General features: G+C 46.1%; 2 protein-coding genes across 2 annotated transcripts; both read left to right on the forward strand.

Moving 5' to 3' along the window:
• Nucleotides 1–10,325: 10,325 nt before the first annotated feature.
• LOC310952489 (olfactory receptor 10AG1-like) lies at nucleotides 10,326–14,817 on the forward strand (the record flags this gene model as incomplete). Its single annotated transcript, XM_083921107.1, has 4 exons — nucleotides 10,326–10,401; nucleotides 10,476–10,652; nucleotides 11,039–11,058; nucleotides 14,044–14,817. The coding sequence occupies 4 exons, from the start codon at nucleotides 10,326–10,328 to the stop codon at nucleotides 14,815–14,817; spliced, it is 1,047 nt and encodes a 348-aa protein (XP_083777233.1).
• A 2,224-nt stretch (nucleotides 14,818–17,041) lies between these two features.
• On the forward strand, nucleotides 17,042–22,232 carry LOC310952490 (olfactory receptor 6N2-like; the record flags this gene model as incomplete). Its single annotated transcript, XM_083921108.1, has 3 exons — nucleotides 17,042–17,200; nucleotides 19,435–19,488; nucleotides 21,459–22,232. 3 exons carry the CDS (start codon nucleotides 17,042–17,044, stop codon nucleotides 22,230–22,232), a joined length of 987 nt encoding a protein of 328 aa, XP_083777234.1.
• Between the last annotated feature and the right edge of the window lie 280 nt (nucleotides 22,233–22,512).

Genomic DNA, 22,512 nt, shown 5'->3' on the forward strand with positions numbered 1-22,512 from the left:
AACGTGACCTCTGTGACGTCACTGACGCTGGACGGTTTTGTGCAGCTGTCTGGCCACAGTTCACTCTTCTTCTTCTTGTTTTTATTGGTGTATCTCTTTGTGTTGTTCAGTGACTCTCTGGTGGTTTATCTCATCTGTTCGCAGCCAAGTCTTCGTCTGCCGATGTTCGCCTTCGTGGCGGCGGTTCTGCTGAACTCTCTGGCAGGCAGCACTGTGGTTTATCCAAAACTTCTGTCCGACCTGCTGTCAGGCAGCAGCTTTGTGCAGGTGTCCAGGACCCCATGTCTGTATCAGGCCTTCATGTTGTACTCTCTGGGCGGTTCCGGCTTCCTGCTGCTGTCAGCCATGGCCTTTGACCGCTACCTGTCCATCTGCCGGCCGCTGCGGTACGCCGCATTGTTGTCTCCTACCAGGGTGGTGGTGCTGCTCCTGCTGTGCTGGCTGATACCTGCTGCTCTGGTGGGTGGTGCCACGCTGCTTGCCAGCCGCTTACCGCTCTGCCACACACAGCTTCACAGGATCTACTGCGACATGTACAGCTTCATCAGCCTGAGCTGTGGCAAGGCAATGCTGATTGACATGTACGGACTGCTTATCTCCGTGGTCTTAATCTTCCTGCCCATCGCCTTCGTGCTCTTCACCTACGGCAGGATCCTCTCCATCTGTCTGCAGCGCTCACCGTCCTTCAGCAACAAAGCGCTGCGCACCTGTCTGCCTCACCTGATTGTCTTTGCCAACTACTCCATCGGCAGCGCTGTAGAGCTGCTGCAGCGCCGACTGCAGCCCGGGAGCGCCTCCATCACCAGCTCCGTCCTGGTTGTGGTGGTCCAGACCACGTTGAACCCGGTGATCTACGGACTGAAGATGAAGCTGGTGCTCGTACAGGTGAAGAGGGTGCTGAGCTGCCGGAGGGACTGATAATCAAATATATTGATCAGCTCATGACACTGATCAGGTAACAGTCACAAAAGCATCAGAAAAAATTAGGAATTCTACGAATAAAATGATAGAAAACATATTTTCCGAAACAATATTTTATTAGACTTTTTACACACAAACATTTTTACACACTAAGAGAATTAAGAAATGAAAAACAACATAAACACATGAAAGCGTGTCCAAACCTGTGAATGGTACTGTCTGGTAAAAAATAAATACATTTAAAAAAAGAAAGAAAACAGCATTCATGATAAAGGAATATCAAATAACAAAGAAATGAACAAACCAACAAGGTCACATGGTCCAGACATTGCTGGGCTTGATGGCAGCACCCTCAGTAGTGAGTCCCTTGGGTCTGCTGAGGGCACATCCAATGAAGTGTTGGTTTAACCCCTTTCATCTCCGTCTGGAAAAACATGGGAGGATGAGGCTGCTTGTGACACAGTTCTGCAGGCCCTGATTCCCTGGACGGAGAGGGACTTTCTTTGTGGAAGCCCCATTGATCATCAAAACATATAAATGTGTGCCTAACTTAGGGCCCTCTATCTTGCTCTTAGGGGTTTGTTGCCGTTCATACATCACAAGCACCTGCCGGTGAGAACAGACGGCACCTCTGTAGTATATCATATAAATCACCAGGGTGGAAATTTCTAGAGTGGTCGAATGGCCTTCTATACACTTTTCCCAACTCTCCCCCTGATCCCTCAAGTTCTCCAGAGGGTCAGCGAGGGCTATTGCATTATTCTGCTGGTTGCTCCATTTGGCCAGGAAGGCCGTGCTTTCCAGACCCGATTCAGCTGACACAGGGGTCACCGGTGGCAACTGCCATCCCGAGTGGACCTTCTGTCGCCGGTATACGGGCAGATTTGTCATCCAAGTTGTGTGTGTGTGTGTGTGTTTGTGTGTGTGTGTGTGGGGGGGGGGGGGGGGGTCAGTGTGAGTGAGGCGATCAGCTGTGTTAATGAGGTCTCCTGAGAGCAGCTTGTTATTCAGCCTTCATTAAGACCAGCCAGTCCACAGAGTCCAAACTGCAGCTCATGACTCGCAAACACCATTACATCATCTGCATTTTTTTACAGCTGGTGACCTCTGACCTTTATGATATCTGATATACAGAGTCAGGGGCCAAACCTGAGGGTCTACACATGTTTAGACCTTTATTCAAACTGCAGAACACACATGCAGCAAATAATGTATCATACAGAGTACGTTTACTCAAGTACTGTACTTAAGTTCAAAACTGAGGTGCCACTGGGGTCGGGTGCGATGCTACACAGGTGGCAGTAAAGGTCAGGGGCCTCGATGGACCAGACCTGGGGAGTAGAGGTTGGCTCTGGGGATGTGGAAGGTCAGCTTTCTTTTAGGGAAGGAGCTGGAGCTTGTGCCGGAGGTGGAGCCCTGCCTGTTAGATCTGGTAGGGTTTACCTCCACAAACAGGGTGTGAGGCGCCTGGCAGGTGTGGGGATAATCACAAACCCCTGGCTGAGCGCAACAGTCTTGAAGGTTAGCCCGGTGGAGAAGAGGGTGCCTCCTATGGTTGAGGGATTCTGACTGTTGTTTGTGCATATGCACCCAAAAGCAGTTTGGAGTGTTCTGCCTTCTTAAAGACCCTGAATGGAGTCCTGCATGGGGCACCAGTCGGGGTCTCCACAGTTATGCTGGGAAATTTCAACGTCAACGATGGCGACACCTGGAGAGGCATGATTGGGAGGATCTGCCTCCCTGTTCTAAACCCAAGCGGTTATTTTTCAGTAACTTCTGTTCTGGTCATTGATTTTCCAAAACACACACCATGTTCTAACATAAGGATGCTCATAAGTGTACGTGGTACCAGAGCATCCTATTGAAGGTCGATGATAGATGTTGTGATCGTATAGTCTGATCTGAGACTGCATGTTTTGGACACTCGGGTGAAGGGGGTGGAGCTGTCAACAGATCACAATCTTGTGATGAGTTGGATCAGAAGATGGGGCAATATTCTTGAAAGACCTGGTAAGCCCAAACATGTAGTGAAGGTGAACTGGGAACATCTGGATATGTTATCCCCGAAGACTCCAGGGGCGTTTAAATGGTACCAACAGGCCTAAAGGGCTGCAGCCTTTTCCATTTTAGAGGCAAAGCAGCAGGTGTAAGAGAAGAAAATTTGGTCGGCACCACGGTGCTTCTGGAAAACCGTTCAGCACCTTAGGAGGGAGAATCGGGAAAAGGAACTCCTGAATCCGAGTAACACACCCTCTATTGTAGAGGCAGAGCTGGAGGCTGATGGGGGATCATTGTCAGTATCCCTGTCAGAAGTCACTGAGGTAGTCAAACAACTCCACAATGGCAAAGCCCTGGGGAAAGATGAGATCCATCCAAAATTGCTGAAAACTTTTGGTGGACAGGGGCTGTCTTTGTCGACCGGGTTAGTGGTTCCCTTGTTCAAAAAGGGGGACCTGAGAGTTTGTGCCAGCCAGGGGTACCACACTACTCAGCCTTACTGGTAAAGTCTACTCCAAGGGGCTGGAAAGGAGAGTTCAACCTATAGTCGAACTTCAGATTGAAGAGGAACAATGCGGAGTCTGTCCTGGACGTTGAACAATGGATCAGCTCTTAACTCTTGCAAAGATAACTTCCCAACCTTAATTATCGGAGTTCCTGGAGGGGGCTTGGGAGTATGCCAATCCAGTCGACATGTGTTTTTTGGATCTGGAGAAGGCCTATGATTGGTCCCCCGGACGATACTGTGGGAGTCACTGCAAGAGTATGGGGTGAGGGGGTCACTTCTCAGGGCCATCCAATCTCTTTACACTCAAAGCAAGAACTGTGTCCCGATTCTTGGCAGTAAGTCAAATTCGACCTGACATCATCTTGGTCTCAGAGGCCACAAAACAACTCATCTTGCTGGAGCTAACAGTTCCCTGGGAGGAGAGGATGGAGGAGGCTCATGAAACAAAGAGGGAAAAGTACGAAGAGCTGGTGGAAGAAGAAGAGGAACGGTTGGAGGACCAGGTGTATGCCAGTGGAGGTGGGCAGTCGGGGTTTTGCCAGTCACTCCTTGAGCAAGGTCTATGGCACACTGGGCATAACAGGTGCCAACCGAAGGAGAGAGATGGGCAACAACGTGGGGACAGCAGAGAGAGCCTCCGGATGGCTCTGGCTGAAGAGGGGAGAGCAGTGGGGGCAGTAGAATGCCACTTGGACACAGGCCGGGATCTGATCAGCCTCGGATGGGTCGCCTTGAGGAGGGTGTTGGTTGTAAGACCCAAAACACCCAGAGATCCCAGGAAACAACACTGATGATGTGTCCAAGGTTGTGCAACAGTAGATGTTTCTGTCAACCGTTCACGGTGGGGGTTGGCCTCTGCCAGGGCTGCACTTTGTTAACAATCCTGTTTGTGTTTTTCATTCACAGGATATCAAGACGTAGTCATGGTGAGGAGTGGTTGCAGTTCAGTTCGCCGGTGTTCTACTCTCCGCTTTTTGCAGATGATGTGGTCCTGATGGCATCGTCGGTCAGTGACCTTTGGCACTCACTGGATTGGTTCGCAGCCGAGTGTGAAGCAGCTGGGATGAGGATCAGCACTTCTAAATCTGAGGCCATGGCTCTCAGCAGGAAGCCAATGGGATTCTTCCTCTGGGTAGGGAACGAGTCCTTACCCTAAGTGACGCAGTTGAAGATGAGTGATGAGCAAGTCACCTAGTGGACTTTTTCCAGGTAAGATACACAGAGCCGGTTGAAAATCAACAAAGTTTCCTTTAAGTTACCAGCTGGTCTTCTGTTAACACCGAATGCTGATCAAGACATTTTTAGGCAACAGAAATGTTACAATTAACTTTAATGAGTTGAAATTCACTGTGAGGAGGTCAATGTAGTCGTGTCTCGATCAAAACCTTACATTTGTGAAAACTTGCAACTCACGGGACAAGCTTCCCAACCACCTCTACTAACCTTAATCATTCTAGTTCAATGTTTAACCCTCTAACCTTAATCATTCATGATTAATGCCTAATCTTAACCTTGCAACACTTTCACAAATCTTGGGTTACCATCTAGACTCGACTGGTCAAAGTTAACGTTAGTTAGACAATCAGCGTTGAGATTCTCAGTACTGTTGTTTGGGTGGAAAGACATGGAGGAGAGGATCTTCGTGGCGTTCTGCGGGCACCTGGAGCTGAACGGTCCCCTATTTATATTTTACAGGGATCAAGTTAAGAAGGAGCAAGCATGGGCCTCGGTCAACGAAGGAAGTCAAAATTCCAGGTAAGTTGTGTTAATATGTGTCTTTTACTTGTTTGTAGCTATCAGCTGTGCTTTACTACTTCAATGGATACATGCTATCTTTTCATCCCTGCTGTGAGCCGAGTCCTGAAGGACGTCAACGACAGGTTCGAGCACGCCGGCAATGGCGGTGCTGCGTTCCCTGTTGTTTGAACAGATTAGAGTTTAATAAAAACAACAGAATTGTCATTTTCCTGCTTTCCTGTCAACGAAAAGCAGGAAGTGATCTTAAAAGTTTCACAGGTTCGGAAGTTGTTGGACCTGGAAACAGTATTTTGAAAGGGTGTTACATCAGATTGCTCCTCTGTAAAAGTTAACAAGAACTTGGTAGAAGTGTCCTCTGACAGTGGGGACGACAGTGATGCTGCTGTTGTTGTTTAATGAGCTCCACAGAGGACGAAGGTCAGTGAGATAAAAGTAGGTGATCGCAGATCTGCTTCTCTTCATGTTTCATGTTCAGTGTGATGATGTTTCTGTCTGATTACGATGCATTTTCTCTACAGATATGAATGTTTTATATATTGCTGATAATGTGAATGTTCTATAACCTATGAATGATATATAAAGGCATTGTGTATTTTTACATTAATATTAGTTTAATGAATGGTATATTACTGTTCTTTATATTAATGTTCTTTTAATGAATTATATGTGAATGTTTTATATATTTTAGATAATATTAATGTTCTTTAGCTGATGTATGATGCATAAACGGATCATATGTTCTAATATCAATGTTCTTTATATTAATGTTCTTTTAATGAATAACATATTGAAGTGCCATATATTACTCTTAACATTAATCCCCAAAGCATCATCGGCTTCATCAGTTCATGTACGCATCTGACCAGGCTGGGACTGGACCTTAACCAGGAGCAGGACCAGGACCAGGACCAGGCTGGGACTGGTTCAACTAACTGGTTGAGATTTAGGTATTTAACCTTTAACAAGGCCGATGATGCACGGGAACCCTTTGTGCTCCAAGTGCCTTCATTAGTTGGACATTCGTTGCTGGGAAGTGGGTTTGGATCTTGTTAGTGCTTTATTGAGTCTCGCACACATGTTTAGCGATGGTTTGTCTACTTTTGCATTGAAGGCTTCTTTCCCTTCTCTTTCAAACCAGCTGTCCTCTCTGTCCAGGATGTGAACATTGTTGTCTCCTTGAGATGTGAGTGGGCAGCAGAGTCCGGGCCTGAGGAGCTCTCCTGTGTCGGGCCGTGCGTTTATGCAGTGGTTGTTTTGTTTCTCCAGTGTAGAGATCTTTGCATTCCTCTTTGCATTAACAGCATAAACCAGGTTGCTCTTGTGGGTGTGTGGTGTTCTGTGATTTAGGATGTACTCGTCTGTCTGAGTGTGTTACTGGGTTAGAAACACACAGGGATGCAGTGTTTGTTGGAGATCCTCCTGAGTTTCTCTGATACCCCAGCCACATACGGGAGGACTACGTTGTTTCTCTTGTTATCTTTTTCTCTCTCAACCACTTTGGTTTACTTTTTGGAAGCAGCTGCAGTTTTCACAAAGGTCCAGCTGGGGGAGCCACAGGTTGTGCGGTCCCCTCTCAGGTGCTTGCGCTCTTCCCCTTGGGCCTGTGAGCTGGTGGGTGCGTCGGACCAGTCCCAGCCTGGTCCTGGTCCTGGTCCTGGTCCTGGTCCAGTCCCAGCCTGGTCCTGGTCCTGGTCCAGTCCCAGCCTGGTCAGATGCGTAGATGAACTGATGAAGCCTCTTGGATGAGAGGTGAAACGTCTTCCTAGACAAACAACCAGTCCAGTTGTTTTTGACTGAAATTGCTTTGAGGATAAGGATGACCTGGACGAATGAGGACATTCATAGGCTTAAATTAATGTTTTATTAATGTATGATATATTAATATTTTATATATGAATGCCACATTATTGCTCCTTATATCAATGTCCTGTAAATGAATGTTGTTGTGTAATCAGGTAAATTCCCTTCATGAACTCATTGATCTGGTTCTTGATCCGAAGTGAATCAGTTCCTTGTTGTTTCTGTCTCCTCATGACGTCAGCAGAGTTTAACGTGACCTCTGTGACGTCGCTGACGCTGGACGGTTTTGTGCAGCTGTCTAGCCACAGTTCACTCTTCTTCTTGTTGTTTTTATTGGTGTATCTCTTTGTGTTGTTCAGTGACTCTCTGGTGGTTTATCTGATCTGTTCGCAGCCAAGTCTTCGTCAGCCGATGTTCGCCTTTGTGGCGGCTGTTCTGCTGAACTCTCTCGCAGGCAGCACTGCAGTTTATCCCAAACTTCTGTCCGACCTGCTGTCCGGCGGCAGATTTGTGCAGGTGTCCCGGTCCACATGTCTGTATCAGGCCTTCATGTTGTACTCTCTGGGCGGCTCCAGCTTCCTGTTGCTGTCGGCCATGGCCTTCGACCGCTACCTGTCCATCTGCCAGCCGCTGCGGTACGCCGCATTGTTGTCTCCTACCAGGGTGGTGGTGCTGCTCCTGCTGTGCTGGCTGATACCTGCTGCTCTGGTGGGTGGTGCCGCGCTGCTTGCCAGCCGCTTACCGCTCTGTCACACACGGCTTTACAGGATCTACTGCGACATGTACAGCTTCGTCAGGCTGAGCTGCGGCAAGGCGATGCTGAGCGACATGTACGGACTGCTAATCTCCGTGGTCTTAGTCTTCCTGCCCATCGCCTTCGTGCTTTTCGCCTACGGCAGGATCCTCTCCATCTGTCTGCAGCGCTCGCCTTCCTTCAGCAACAAAGCGCTGCACACCTGTCTGCCTCACCTGATTGTCTTCATCAACTATTCTGTCAGCATGACTGTAGAGCTGCTGCAGCGCCGACTGCAGGCCGGGAGAGCCTCCATCACCAGCTCCGTCCTGATTGTGGTGGTCCAGACCGTATTGAACCCGTTGATCTACGGACTGAAGATGAAGCTGGTGCTCGTACAGGTGAAGAGGGTGCTGAACTGCCGGAGGGACTGATAATCAAATATATTGATCAGCTCATGACACTGATCAGGTAACAGTCACAAAAGCATCTGAAAAAAAATTAAGAATTCTACGAATAAAATGATAGAAAACATATTTTCCGAAACAATATTTTATTAGACTTTTTACACACAAACATTTTTACACACTAAGAGAATTAAGAAATGAAAAACAACATACACACATGATACCGTGTCCAAACCTGTGAATGGTACTGTCTGGTAAAAAATAAATACATGTAAGAAAATAAAGAAAACAGCATTCATGATAAAGGAATAACAAATAAAGAAATGAACAAACCAACAAGGTCACATGGTCCAGACATTGCTGGGCTTGATGGCAGCACCCTCAGTAGTGAGTCCCTTGTGTGTGTGTGTGTGTGTGTGTGTGTGTGTGTGTGTGTGTGTGTGTGTGTGGTCAGTGTGAGTGAGGCGATCAGCTGTGTTAATGAGGTCACCTGAGAGCAGCTTGTTATTCAGCCTTCATTAAGACCAGCCAGTCCACAGAGTCCAAACTGCAGCTCATGACACACAAACACCATTACATCATCTGCATCTTTTTACAGCTGGTGACCTCTGACCTTTATATACAGATATGCAGAGTCAAGGGCCAAACCTGAGGGTCTACACATGTTTAGACCTTTATTCAGACTGCAGAACACAACAAATGCAGCAAATAATGTATCATACAGGGTACTATACTCAAGTACTGTACTTAAGTTCAAATCTGAGGTGCCACTGGGGTCGGGTGCGATGCTACACAGGTGGCAGTAAAGGTCAGGGGCCTCAATGGACCAGACCCGGGGAGCAGAGGTTGGCTCGCGGGGTGTGAAAGGTCAACTTTCTTTGAGGGAAGGAGCTGGAGCTTGTGCCGGAGGTGGAGCCCTGCCTGTTAGATCTGGTAGGGTTTACCTCCACAAACAGGGTGTGAGGCGCCAGGCAGGTGTGGGGATACTCACAAACCACTGGCTGAGCGCAACAGTCTTGAAGGTTACCCCGGTGGACAAGAGGGTGCCTCCTATGGTTGAGGGATTCTGACTGTTGTTTGTGCATATGCACCCAAAAGCAGTTTGGAGTATTCTGCCTTCTTAAAGACCCTGAACGGAGTCCTGCATGGGGCACCAGTAGGGGTCTCCAAAGTTATGCTGGTACACTTCAACGCCAATGATGGATACACCTGGAGAGGCATGATTGGAAGGATCTGCCTCCCTGTTCTAAACCCAAGCGGTTATTTTTTAGGAACTTCTGTTCTGGTCATTGATTTTCTATAACACACACCATGTTCTAACATAAGGATGCGTACGTCGTGTACGTGGTACCAGAGCATCCTATGCCGAAGGTCGATGATAGATGTTGTGATCGTATAGTCTGATCTGAGACTGCATGTTTTTGACACTCGGGGGATTAAAGGGGTGCAGCTTTCAACGGATCACAATCTGGTGATGAGTTGGATCAGAGGATGGGGCAAGATTCTTGATAGACCTGGTAAACCCAAACATGTAGTGAAGGTGAACTGGGAACATCTGGATATGTTATCCCCGAAGACTCCAGGGGCGGTTAAAAGGTACCAACAGGCCCAAAGGGCTGCAGTCTTTGCCATTTTAGAGGCAAAGCAGCAGGTGTAAGAGAAGAAAATTTGGTTGGCACCACGGGGCTTCTGGAAAACCGTTCAGCACATTAGGAGGGAGAATCGGGAAAAGGAACTCCTGAATCCGAGTAACACACCCTCTATTGTAGAGGCAGAGCTGGATGCTGATGGGGGATCATCATCAATATCCCTGTCAGAAGTCACTGAGGTAGTCAAACAACTCCTCAATGGCAAAGCCCTGGGGATTGATGAGATCCATCCAAAATTGCTGAAAACTTTTGGTGGAGAGGGGCTGTCTTTGTTGACCGGGTTAGAGGTCCCCCTGTTCAAAAAGGGGGAGCAGAGAGTTTGTGCCAATTACAGGGGTACCACACTACTCAGCCTTTCTGGTAACGTCTACTCCAAGGGGCTGGAAAGGAGAGTTCAACCTATAGTCGAACCTCAGATTGAAGAGGAACAATGCGGAGTCTGTCCTTGAGGTTGAACAATGGATCAGCTCTTCACTCTTGCAAGGATAACTTCCCAACCTTAAACCTTCGAGTTCCTGGAGGGGGCTTGGGAGTATGCCTATCCAGTCTACATGTGGTTTGTGGATCTGGAGAAGGGATATGATTGGTCCCCCGGAGATACTGTAGGAGTCGCTGCGAGAGTATGGGGTGAGGGGGTCACTTCTCAGGGCCATCCAATCTCTTTACACTCAAAGCAAGAACTGTGTCCCGATTCTTGGCAGTAAGTCAAATTCGACCTGACATCATCTTGGTCTCAGAGGCCACAAAACAACTCATCTTGCTGGAGCTAACGGTTCCCTGGGAGGAGAGGATGGAGGAGGCTCATGAAACAAAGAGGGAAAAGTACGAAAAGCTGGTGGAAGAGGAACGGTTGGAGGACCAGGTGTATGCCAGTGGAGGTGGGCAGTCGGGGTTTTGCCAGTCACTCCTTGAGCAAGGTCTATGGCACACTGGGCATAACAGGTGCCAACCGAAGGAGAGAGATGGGCAACAACGTGGGGACAGCAGAGAGAGCCTCCGGATGGCTCTGGCTGAGAGGGGAGAGCAGTGGGGGCAGTAGAATGCCACTTGGACACAGGCCGGGATCTGATCCGCCTCGGATGGGTCGCCTTGAGGAGGGTGTTTGTTGTAAGACCCAAAACACCCAGAGATCCCAGGAAACAACACTGATGATGTGTCCAAGGTTGTGCAACAGTAGATGTTTCTGTCAACCGTTCACGGTGGGGGTTGGCCTCTGCCAGGGCTGCACTTTGTTAACAATCCTGTTTGTGTTTTTCATTCACAGGATATCAAGACGTAGTCATGGTGAGGAGTGGTTGCAGTTCAGTACGCCGGTGTTCTACTCTCCGCTTTTTGCAGATGATGTGGTCCTGATGGCATCGTCCGTCAGTGACCTTCGGCACTCACTGTATTGGTTCGCAGCAGAGTGTGAAGCAGCTGGGATGAGGATCAGCACTTCTAAATCTGAGGCCATGGCTCTCAGCAGGAAGCCAATGGGATTCTTCCTCTGGGTAGGGAACGAGTCTTTACCCTAAGTGACGCAGTTGAAGATGAGTGATGACGAGTGATGAGCAAATCACCCAGTGGACTTTTTCCAGGTAAGATACACAGAGCCGGTTGAAAATTAACAAAGTTTCCTTTAAGTTACCAGCTGGTCTTCTGTTAACACCAAATGCTGATCAAGACATTTTTAGGCAACAGAAATATTACAATTAACTTTAATGAGTTGAAATTCACTGTGAGGGGGTCAATGTAGTCGTGTCTAGATCAAAACCTTACATTTGTGAAAACTTGCAACTCACGGGACAAGCTTCCCAACCACCTCTACTAACCTTAACCATTCTAGTTCAATGTTTAACCCTCTAACCTTAACCATTCATGATTAATGCCTAATCTTAACCTTGCAACACTTTCACAAATCTTGGGTTACCATCTAGACTCGACTGGTCAAAGTTAACGTTAGTTAGACAATCAGCGTTGAGATTCTCAGTACTGTTGTTTGGGTGGAAAGACATGGAGGAGAGGATCTTCGTGGCGTTCTGCGGGCACCTGGAGCTGAACCATCCCCTATTTATATTTTACAGGGATCAAGTTAAGAAGGAGCAAGCATGAGCCCCGGTCAACGAAGGAAGTCAAAATTCCAGGTAAGTTGTGTTAATATGTGTCTTTTACTTGTTTGTAGCTATCAGCTGTGCTTTACAACTTCAATGGATACATGCTATCTTTCCATCCCTGCTGTGAGCCGAGTCCTGAAGGACGTCAACGACAGGTTCGAGCACGCCGGCAATGGCGGTGCTGCGTTCCCTGTTGTTTGAACAGATCAGAGTTAAAAAAAAACAACAGAATTGTCATTTTCCTGCTTTCCTGTCAACGAAAAGAAGGAAGTGATCTTAAAAGTTTCACAGGTTCGGAAGTTGTTGGACGTGGAAACAGTATTTTGAAAGGGTGTTACGTCAGATTGCTCCTCTGTAAAAGTTAACAAGAACTTGGTAGAAGTGTCCTCTGACAGTGGGGACGACAGTGATGCTGCTGTTGTTGTTTAATGAGCTCCACAGAGGACGAAGGTCAGTGAGATAAAAGTAGGTGATCGCAGATCTGCTTCTCTTCATGTTTCATGTTCAGTGTGATGATGTTTCTGTCTGATTACGATGCATTTTCTCTACAGATATGAATGTTTTATATATTACTGATAATATCAATGTTCTATAATACTAATAAGAATGTTCTATAACCTATGTTTGATATATAAAGGCATTGTATATTTTTATATTAATATTTGTTTAATGAATGGTATATTACTGTTCTTTATATTAATGTTCTTTTAATGAATTATATGTGAATGTTTTATATATTTTAGATAATATTAATGTTATTTAGCTGATGTATGATGCATAAACGGATCATATATTCTAATATCAATGTTCTTTATATTAATGTTCTTTTAATGAATAACATATTGAAGTGCCATATATTACTTTTAACATTAATCCCCAAAGCATCATCAGCTTCATCAGTCCATGTACGCATCTGACCAGGCTGGGACTGGACCTTGACCAGGAGCAGGACCAGGACCAGGTTGGGACTGGTCCAACTAACTGGTGTGGAGATCCAGGTATTTAACCTTTAACAAGGCCGATGATGCACGGGAACCCTTTGTGCTCCAAGTGCCTTCATTAGTTGGACATTCGTTGCTGGGAAGTAGGTTTGGATCTTGTTAGTGCTTTATTGAGTCTCGCACACATGTTTAGCGATGGTTTGTCTACTTTTGCATTGACGGCTTCTTTTCCTTCTCTTTCAAACCATCTGTCCTCTCTGTCCAGGATGTGGACATTGTTGTCTCCTTGAGATGTGAGTGGGCAGTAGAGTCCAGGCCTGAGGAGTGAGCTCCCCTGTGTTGGGCCGTGCGTTTATGCAGTGGTTGTTTTGTTTCTCCAGTGTAGAGATCTTTGCATTCCTCGTTGCATTAACAGCATAAACCAGGTTGCTCTTGTGGGTGTGTGGGGTTCTGTGATTTGGGATGCACTAGTCTCTGTCTGAGTGTGTTACTGGGTTTGAAACACACAGGGATGCAGGGATGATTCTCTGATACCCCAGACACATACGGGAGGACTACGTTGTTTCTCTTGTTATCTTTTTCTCTCTTAACCACTTTGTTTTTCTTTCTGGAAGCAGCTGCAGTTTTCACAAAGGTCCAGCTGGGGGAGCCACAGGTTGTGCGGTCCCCTCTCAGGTGCTTGCGCTCTTCCCCTTGGGCCTGTGAGCTGGTGGGTGCGTCGGACCAGTCCCAGCCTGGTCCTGGTCCTGGTCAGATGCGTAGATGAACTGATGAAGCCTCTTGGATGAGAGGTGAAACGTCTTCCTAGACAAACAACCAGTCCAGTTGTTTTTGACTGAAATTGCTTTGAGGATAAGGATGACCTGGACGAATGAGGACATTCATAGGCTTATATTAATGTTTTATTAATGTATGATATATTAATATTTTGTATATGAATGCCATATTATTGTTCCTTATATCAATGTCCTGTAAATGAATGTTGTTGTGTAAACAGGTAAATTCCCTTCATGAACTCATTGATCTGGTTCTTCATCCGAAGTGAATCAGTTCCTTGTTGTTTTTGTCTCCTCATGACGTCAGCAGAGTTTAACGTGACCTCTGTGACGTCACTGACGCTGGACGGTTTTGTGCAGCTGTCTAGCCACAGTTCACTCTTCTTCTTGTTGTTTTTATTGGTGTATCTCTTTGTGTTGTTCAGTGACTCTCTGGTGGTTTATCTCATCTGTTCGCAGCCAAGTCTTCGTCAGCCGATGTTCGCCTTTGTGGCGGCTGTTCTGCTGAACTCTCTCGCAGGCAGCACTGCAGTTTATCCCAAACTTCTGTCCGACCTGCTGTCCGGCGGCAGATTTGTGCAGGTGTCCCGGTCCACATGTCTGTATCAGGCCTTCATGTTGTACTCTCTGGGCGGCTCCAGCTTCCTGTTGCTGTCGGCCATGGCCTTCGACCGCTACCTGTCCATCTGCCAGCCGCTGCGGTACGCCGCATTGTTGTCTCCTACCAGGGTGGTGGTGCTGCTCCTGCTGTGCTGGCTGATACCTGCTGCTCTGGTGGGTGGTGCCGCGCTGCTTGCCAGCCGCTTACCGCTCTGTCACACACGGCTTTACAGGATCTACTGCGACATATACAGCTTCGTCAGGCTGAGCTGCGGCAAGGCGATGCTGAGCGACATGTACGGACTGCTAATCTCCGTGGTCTTAGTCTTCCTGCCCATCGCCTTCGTGCTTTTCACCTACGGCAGGATCCTCTCCATCTGTCTGCAGCGCTCGCCTTCCTTCAGCAACAAAGCGCTGCACACCTGTCTGCCTCACCTGATTGTCTTCATCAACTATTCTGTCAGCATGACTGTAGAGCTGCTGCAGCGCCGACTGCAGGCCGGGAACTCCTCCATCACCAGCTCCGTCCTGATTGTTGTGGTCCAGACCGTATTGAACCCGTTGATCTACGGACTGAAGATGAAGCTGGTGCTCGTACAGGTGAAGAGAGTGCTGAGCTGCCGGAGGGACTGATAATCAAATATATTGATCAGCTCATGACACCGATCAGGTAACAGTCACAAAAGCATCTGAAAAAAATTAAGAATTCTACAAATAAAATGATAGAAAACATATTTTCCGAAACAATATTTTATTAGACTTTTTACACACAAACATTTTTACACACTAAGAGAATTAAGAAATGCAAAACAACATACACACATGAAAGCGTGTCCAAACCTGTGAATGGTACTGTCTGGTAAAAAATAAATGCATTTAAGAAAAGAAAGAAAACGGCATTCATGATAATGGAATAACAAATAACAAAGAAATTAACAAACTAACAAGGTCACATGGTCCAGACATTGCTGGGCTTGATGGCAGCACCCTCAGTAGTGAGTCCCCTGGGTCTGCTGAGGGCACATCCAATGAAGTGTTGATTTAACCCCTTTCATCTCCGTCTGAAAAAACACGGGAGGATGAGGCTGCCTGTGACACAGCTCTGCAGGCCCTGATTCCCTGGACGGAGAGGGACTTTCTTTGTGGAAGCCCCATTGATCATCAAAACATATAAATGTGCGCCTAACTTAGGGCCCTCTATCTTGCTCTTAGGGGTTTGTTGCCGTTCATACATCACAAGCACGTGCCGGTGAGAACAGACAGCAGTGTATCATATAAATCACCAGGTTGGAAATCACTAGAGTGGTCGAATGGCCTTCTATACACTTTTCCCACTTCTCCCCCTGATTCCTCAAGTCCTCCAGAGGGTCAGCGAGGGCTATTGCATTATTCTCCTGGTTGCTACATTGGGCCAGGAAGGCCGTGCTTTCCAGACCCCATTCAGCTGACACAGGGTCACCGGTGGCAACTGCCATCCCAAGTGGACCTTCTGTCGCCGGTATACGGGCAGATTAGTCATCCAAGTTTTGTGTGTGTGGGGGGGGTCAGTGTGAGTGAGGCGATCAGCTGTGTTAATGAGGTCTCCTGAGAGCAGCTTGTTATTCAGCCTTCATTAAGACCAGCCAGTCCACAGAGTCCAAACTGCAGTTCATGACTTGCAAACACCATTACATCATCTGCATCTTTTTACAGCTGGTGACCTCTGACCTTTATATACAGATATACAGAGTTAGGGGCCAAACCTGAGGGTCTACACATGTTTAGACCTTTATTCAGACTGCAGAACACACATGCAGCAAATAATGTATCATACTGGGTACGTTTACTCAAGTACTGTACTTAAGTTCAAATCTGAGGTGCCATCGGGGTCGGATGCGATGCTACACAGGTGGCAGTAAAGGTCAGGGGCCTCAATGGACCAGACCCGGGGAGCAGAGATTGGCTCTGGGGATGTGAAAGGTCAACTTTCTTTTAGGGAAGAAGCTGGCGCTTGTGCCGGAGGTGGAGCCCTGCCTGTTAGATCTGGTAGGGTTTACCTCCACGTACAGGGTGTGAGGAGCCAGGCAGGTGTGGGGATACTCACAAACCACTGGCTGAGCGCAACAGTCTTGAAGGTTACCCCGGTGGACAAGAGGGTGCCTCCTATGGTTGAGGGATTCTGACTGTTGTTTGTGCATATGCACCCAAAAGCAGTTTGGAGTATTCTGCCTTCTTAAAGACCCTGAATGGAGTCCTGCATGGGGCACCAGTAGGGGTCTCCACAGTTATGCTGGGACACTTCAACGCCAATGATGGATACACCTGGAGAGGCATGATTGGAAGGATCTGCCTCCCTGTTCTAAACCCAAGCAGTTATTTTTTAGTAGACTTCTGTTCTGGTCATGGATTTTCTATAACAAACACCATGTTCTAACATAAGGATGGTCATAAGTGTACGTGGTACCAGAGCATCCTATTGAAGGTCGATGATAGATGTTGTGATCGTATAGTCTGATCTGAGACTGCATGTTTTGGACACTTGGGTGAAGAAAAGGGCGGAGGGATTAAAGGGGTGGAGCTGTCAACGGATCACAATCTGGTGATGAGTTGGATCAGAGGATGGGGCAAGATTCTTGATAGACCTGGTAAGCCCAAACATGTAGTGAAGGTGAACTGGGAACATCCGGATATGTTATCCCGGAAGACTCCAGGGGAGGTTAAAAGGTACCAACAGGCCCAAAGGGCTGCAGTCTTTGCCATTTTAGAGGCAAAGCAGCAGGTGTAAGAGAAGAAAATTTGGTTGGCACCACGGTGCTTCTGGAAAACCGCTCAGCACCTTTGGAGGGAGAATCGAGAAACCATCCAAGCTGTTTAAAATATGGTTGAGACGCAAGTGACCTCAACTGAGGAGGTTATTGGGAGGTGGAAGAAGCAGTTTGAGGAACTCCTGAATCCGACTAACACACCCTCTATTGTAGAGGCAGAGCTGGAGGCTGATGGGGGATCATCGCCAATATCCCTGGCAGAAGTTACTGAGGTAGTCAAACAACTCCACAATGGCAAAGCCCTGGGGAAAGATGAGATCCATCCAAAATTGCTGAATTACTTTTGGGCTGTCTTTGTCGACCGGGTTGGTGGTTCCCTTGTTAAAAAACGGGGACCTGAGAGTTTGTGCCAGCCAGGGGTACCACACTAATCAGCCTTTCTGGTAAGGTCTACTACAAGGTGCCTGAAAGGAGAGTTCAACCTTTAGTCGAACCTCAGATTGAAGAGGCACAATGCGGAGTCTGTCCTTGACGTTGAACAATGAATCAGCTCTTCACTCTTGCAAAGATAACTTCCCAACCTTAATCATTTGAGTTCCTGGAGGGGGCTTGGGAGTATGCCCATCCAGTCTACATGTGGTTTGTGGATCTGGAGAAGGCATATAACCGATTTCCCGGACGATACTGTGGGGGTCGCTGCAAGAGTATGGGGTGAGGGGGTCACTTCTCAGGGCCATCCAATCTCTTTACACTCAAAGCAAGAACTGTGTCCGGATTCATGGCAGTAAGTCAAATTTGTTCATTGTGGGGGTTGGCCTCTGCAAGGGCTGCACTTTGTCAACAATCCTGTTTGTGAAAGTTAAAGTTTCTTCTTGTCAGACAAGCTAGGTCTATGGTAAGAGTGTCCTCTTACCTTTTCTTAGCTGACAGTTTCGGCTGTACTCCAGCCTTCCTCAGAGCTTCTGTTTTCTTCCTGGTATGACGTGTTATATGAAAACAGCTGACCGGGCCAGCGGCACCAGGATGAGGAACGGACACAACCGGCCCGGTCACGGTCCGGTCACCTTTTTTCATAAATCACGTCATACCCGGAAGAGAACAGCAGTATCTGAGGAAGGCTGGAGTAAAGCCGAAACTGTCAGCTAAGAAAAGGTAAGAGGTCATCCTTACCATACAACTTGTCTGACAAGAAGAAACTTGAACTTTCGAAATGGTTAAAGAAGACATTTGGAATACAATCGATCTAATCCTGTTTGTCTTTTTCATTGACAGGATATCAAGGCGCAGTCATGGTGGGGAGTGGTTGCAGTTCAGTTGGCTAGTGCTCTTATCTCTGCTTTCTGCAGATGATGTGGTCCTGTTGGCATCCTCAGTCAGTGACCTTCGGCACTCACTGGATTGGATGGATTGTGAAGCAGCTGGGATGAGGATCAGCACTTCTAAATCTGAGGCCATGGCTCTCAGCAGGAAACCAATGGGATTCTTACTCTGGGTAGGGAACGAGTCCTTACCCTAACTGACGCAGTTGAAGATGAGTGATGATGAGTGATGAGCAAGCCTAGTGGACTTTTTCCAGGTAAGATACACAGAGCTGGTTGAAAATCAACAAAGTTTCCTTTAAGTTACCAGCTGGTCTTCTGTTAACACCGAATGCTGATCAAGACATTTTTAGCCATCAAAATGTTACAATTAACTTTAATGAAGTAAAAAAATAACTGTGAGGGGGTCAATGTAGTCGTGTCTAGATCAAAACCCTAGATTTGTGAATACCTGCAACTCACGGGACAAGCTTCCCAACCACCTCTACTGACCTTAACCATTCTAGTTCAATGTTTAACCATCTAACCTTAACCATTCATGATTAATGCCTAACCTTAACCTTGCAAGACTTTCACAAATCTTTGGTTAACATCTAGACTGTCCACTTGGACTGAAGGATGAACTGACTCAATTTTGGAGGTCACCTATGGTCATGAAAGCTGGGTCATGACCCAAAGAACAAGGTTGTGGGTACAAGCGGTCGTATTGTGTTTTCTCAGGAGGGGGGCTGGAGTCTCCCTTAGAGATAGGGGGAGAAGTTCAGCCATCTGTGAGGAACTCGGAGTAGAGCGGCTGCTCCTTTGCGTTGAAAGGAGCCAGTTGAGGTGGTTCAGGATCATCTGGTAAGGATGAACCCTGGGCGCCTCCCTAGAGAGGTGTTCCAGACACGTCCAGCTGGGAGGAGGCCTCGGGGAAGACCCAGGACCAGGTGGAGAGATTAGATCTCCACACTGGCCTGGGAACGCCTCAGGATCCCCCAGTTAGAGCTGGTTAATGTGGCCCGGGAAAGGGAAGTTTGGGGTCCCCTGCTAAAGCTGCTGCCATTGAGACCCGACCCCGGATAAGAAGCTGAAGATGAGATGAGATGAGGGACCAAGTAAAAGAGGAGCAAGCATGGGCCCCGGTCAACGAGGAAGTCCAAATTCCCGGTAAGTTGTGTTAATATGTGTCTTTTACTTGTTTGTAGCTATCAGCTGTGCTTTACAACTTTGACTTCCACAACATGTACAACGCAGCAACGGTGGCTTTCTCAGCCAAAAAACGGGAGAAAATGTTGTTATACAGGCTGGTTCAGATCGTCATCCATACGCTTGAAGTGATGATCAAAATATGATCAAGCGATGCAACACTGGTGTCTCTTGCAAGTAAATCACAGCCATTCTATCTGGTCTCAATGCACATTCAGTTGTTAACGCAAACCAACCAAATGAAAGATGGTGAAAGCGCCCTTAGTCACCCACTGACTGTTTCCAGTCAGATGTTTTCCATCTGCTGTTTAAGTCATGATGTAACAACCTTTCAAAGTACTTATTCCAGGCCGGTCCAAGCCCCTTGTGTTTGCACTATGCTGTGTTTCTTGTTGTTTGAACAGATCAAAGCTTAACAAAACAACTTAATTGTCATTTCCCCTCTTTTCTTTTGATGAAAAGTGTCTCACTGAAGAAAGGAGTGATGGTAAAAGTTTCACAGGTTCGGGAGTTGTTGGACGTGGAAACAGTATTTTGAAAGGGTGTTACGTCAGATTGCTCCTCTGTAAACGTTAACAAGAACTTGGTAGAAGTGTCCTCTGACAGTGGGGACGACAGTGATGCTGCTGTTGGTGTTTAATGAGCTCCACAGAGGACGAAGGTCAGGGAGATAAAAGTAGGTGATCGCAGATCTGCTTCTCTTCATGTTTCATGTTCAGTGTGATGATGTTTCTGTCTGATTACGATGCATTTTCTCTACAGATATGAATGTTTTATATATTAATGATAATATCAATGTTCTATATTACTGATAATGTGAATGTTATAGCATATGAATGAGATATAAAGGAATCATATATTATATTTTTATAATAATCTTTAAACCGATGTTTTATACATGATAAACTGTATTAATTCTTGATTTTTCAGGCCTTTATTAATAATCTTATTCATGTTCTTTTAATTAATGTTATTTTAATGTTCTTTAAACTAATTATATATCAATGTTCTTTAAACTAATTATATATCAATGTTCTTTAAACTAATTATATATCAATGTTCTTTAAACTAATTATATATTAATGTTCTTTATACCAATGTTTCATACATGAATGTTATTTTAATGTTCTTTATACTCATGTTTCATACATGAATGTTATTTTAACGTTCTTTATACTCATGTTTCATACATGAATGCTATTTTAATGTTCTTGAGGTCTGTATTGATGTTCTTTTAATGAATTATATATTCATTTTCTTTATATTAATGTTATATGAAGGAATGAAATACTGACTGTTCTTAAGGTCTTCATTCATATTATTTATATTAATGTTAATTATACTAATGCCCATATATTCATGAATGTTCTATTAATGTTCTTTAGACCTATATACATTTTCTTTATGCTAATGTTCTTTTAATATATTATCCATTCATGCTCTATGAATTAATTTGTTTTTTTAAATAAGGTTATGTCAATTAATATTGTTAGTTTTATTTATATGAATAACAGATTCATGTTCTTTACATTAATAATACATTAATGTTCTCTAGGTCTATATTACTGTTCTTTATATTAATGCTCTATACACTAAAGACATAATCATGTGTTTAGTGTAATTTAATATTGTTAATTTTATTTATATGGATTACAGTCATGTTCTTTATATCGCTGTTCTATAAATCAATTATATGTGAATATTCTTTAGGCCTGTATTAACGTTACCTAACAAAGTAAATACACATTATTGTTCCTTATATCAATGTCCTGTAAATGAATGTTGTTGTGTAAACAGGTAAATTCCCTTAATGAACTCATTGATCTGAAGTGAATCAGTTCCTTGTTGTTTCCATCTCCTCATGACATCAGCAGAGTTTAACGTGACCTCTGTGACGTCACTGACGCTGGACGGTTTTGTGCAGCTGTCTGGCCACAGTTCACTCTTCTTCTTCTTGTTTTTATTGGTGTATCTCTTTGTGTTGTTCAGTGACTCTCTGGTGGTTTATCTCATCTGTTCGCAGCCAAGTCTTCGTCAGCCGATGTTCGCCTTCGTGGCGGCGGTTCTGCTGAACTCTCTCGCAGGCAGCACTGCGTTTTATCCCAAACTTCTGTCTGATCTGCTGTTGGGCAGCAGCTTTGTGCAGGTGTCCCGCTCCACATGTCTGTTTCAGGCCTTCATGTTGAACTCTCTGGGCGGCTCCGGCTTCCTGCTGCTGTCGGCCATGGCCTTCGACCGCTACCTGTCCATCTGCCAGCCTCTGCGGTACGCCGCATTGTTGTCTCCTACCAGGGTGGTGGTGCTTCTCCTGCTGTGCTGGCTGATACCTGCTGCTCTGGTGAGCGGTGCGACGCTGCTTGCCAGCCGCTTACCGCTCTGCCACATGCGATTCCACAGGATCTCCTGCGACATGTACAGCTTCGTCAGCCTGAGCTGCGGCAAGGCGATGCTGACTGACATGTACGGACTGCTAAGCTCCGTGATTGTCCTCTTCCTGCCCATCGCCTTTGTGCTCTTCACCTACGGCAGGATCCTCTCCATCTGTCTGCAGCGCTCGCCGTCCTTCAGCAACAAAGCGCTGCACACCTGTCTGCCTCACCTGATTGTCTTCACAAACTACTCCATCGGCATCACTGTAGAACTGCTGCAGCGCCGGCTGCAGCCCGGTAGCCTCTCCGTCACCAGCTCCGTCCTGGTTGTGGTGGTCCAGTCCACGTTGAACCCGGTGATCTACGGACTGAAGATGAAGCTGGTGCTCGTACAGGTGAAGAGGGTGCTGAGCTGCCGGAGGGACTGATAATCAAATATATTGATCAGCTCATGACACTGATCAGGTAACAGTCACAAAAGCATCAGAAAAAAAATAAGAATTCTACAAATAAAATAATAGAAAACACATTTTTCGAAACAATATTTTATTAGACTTTTTACACGCAAACATTTTTACACACTAAGAGAATTAAGAAATGAAAAACAACATACACACATGAAAGCGTGTCCAAACCTGTGAATGGTACTGTCTGGTAAAAAATAAATACATTTAAAAAAAGAAAGAAAACAGCATTCATGATAATGGA

The sequence above is a fragment of the Echiichthys vipera genome (genome assembly GCF_963691815.1).
Source record: "Echiichthys vipera genome assembly, chromosome: 10".
Taxonomy (NCBI): domain Eukaryota; kingdom Metazoa; phylum Chordata; class Actinopteri; order Perciformes; family Trachinidae; genus Echiichthys; species Echiichthys vipera.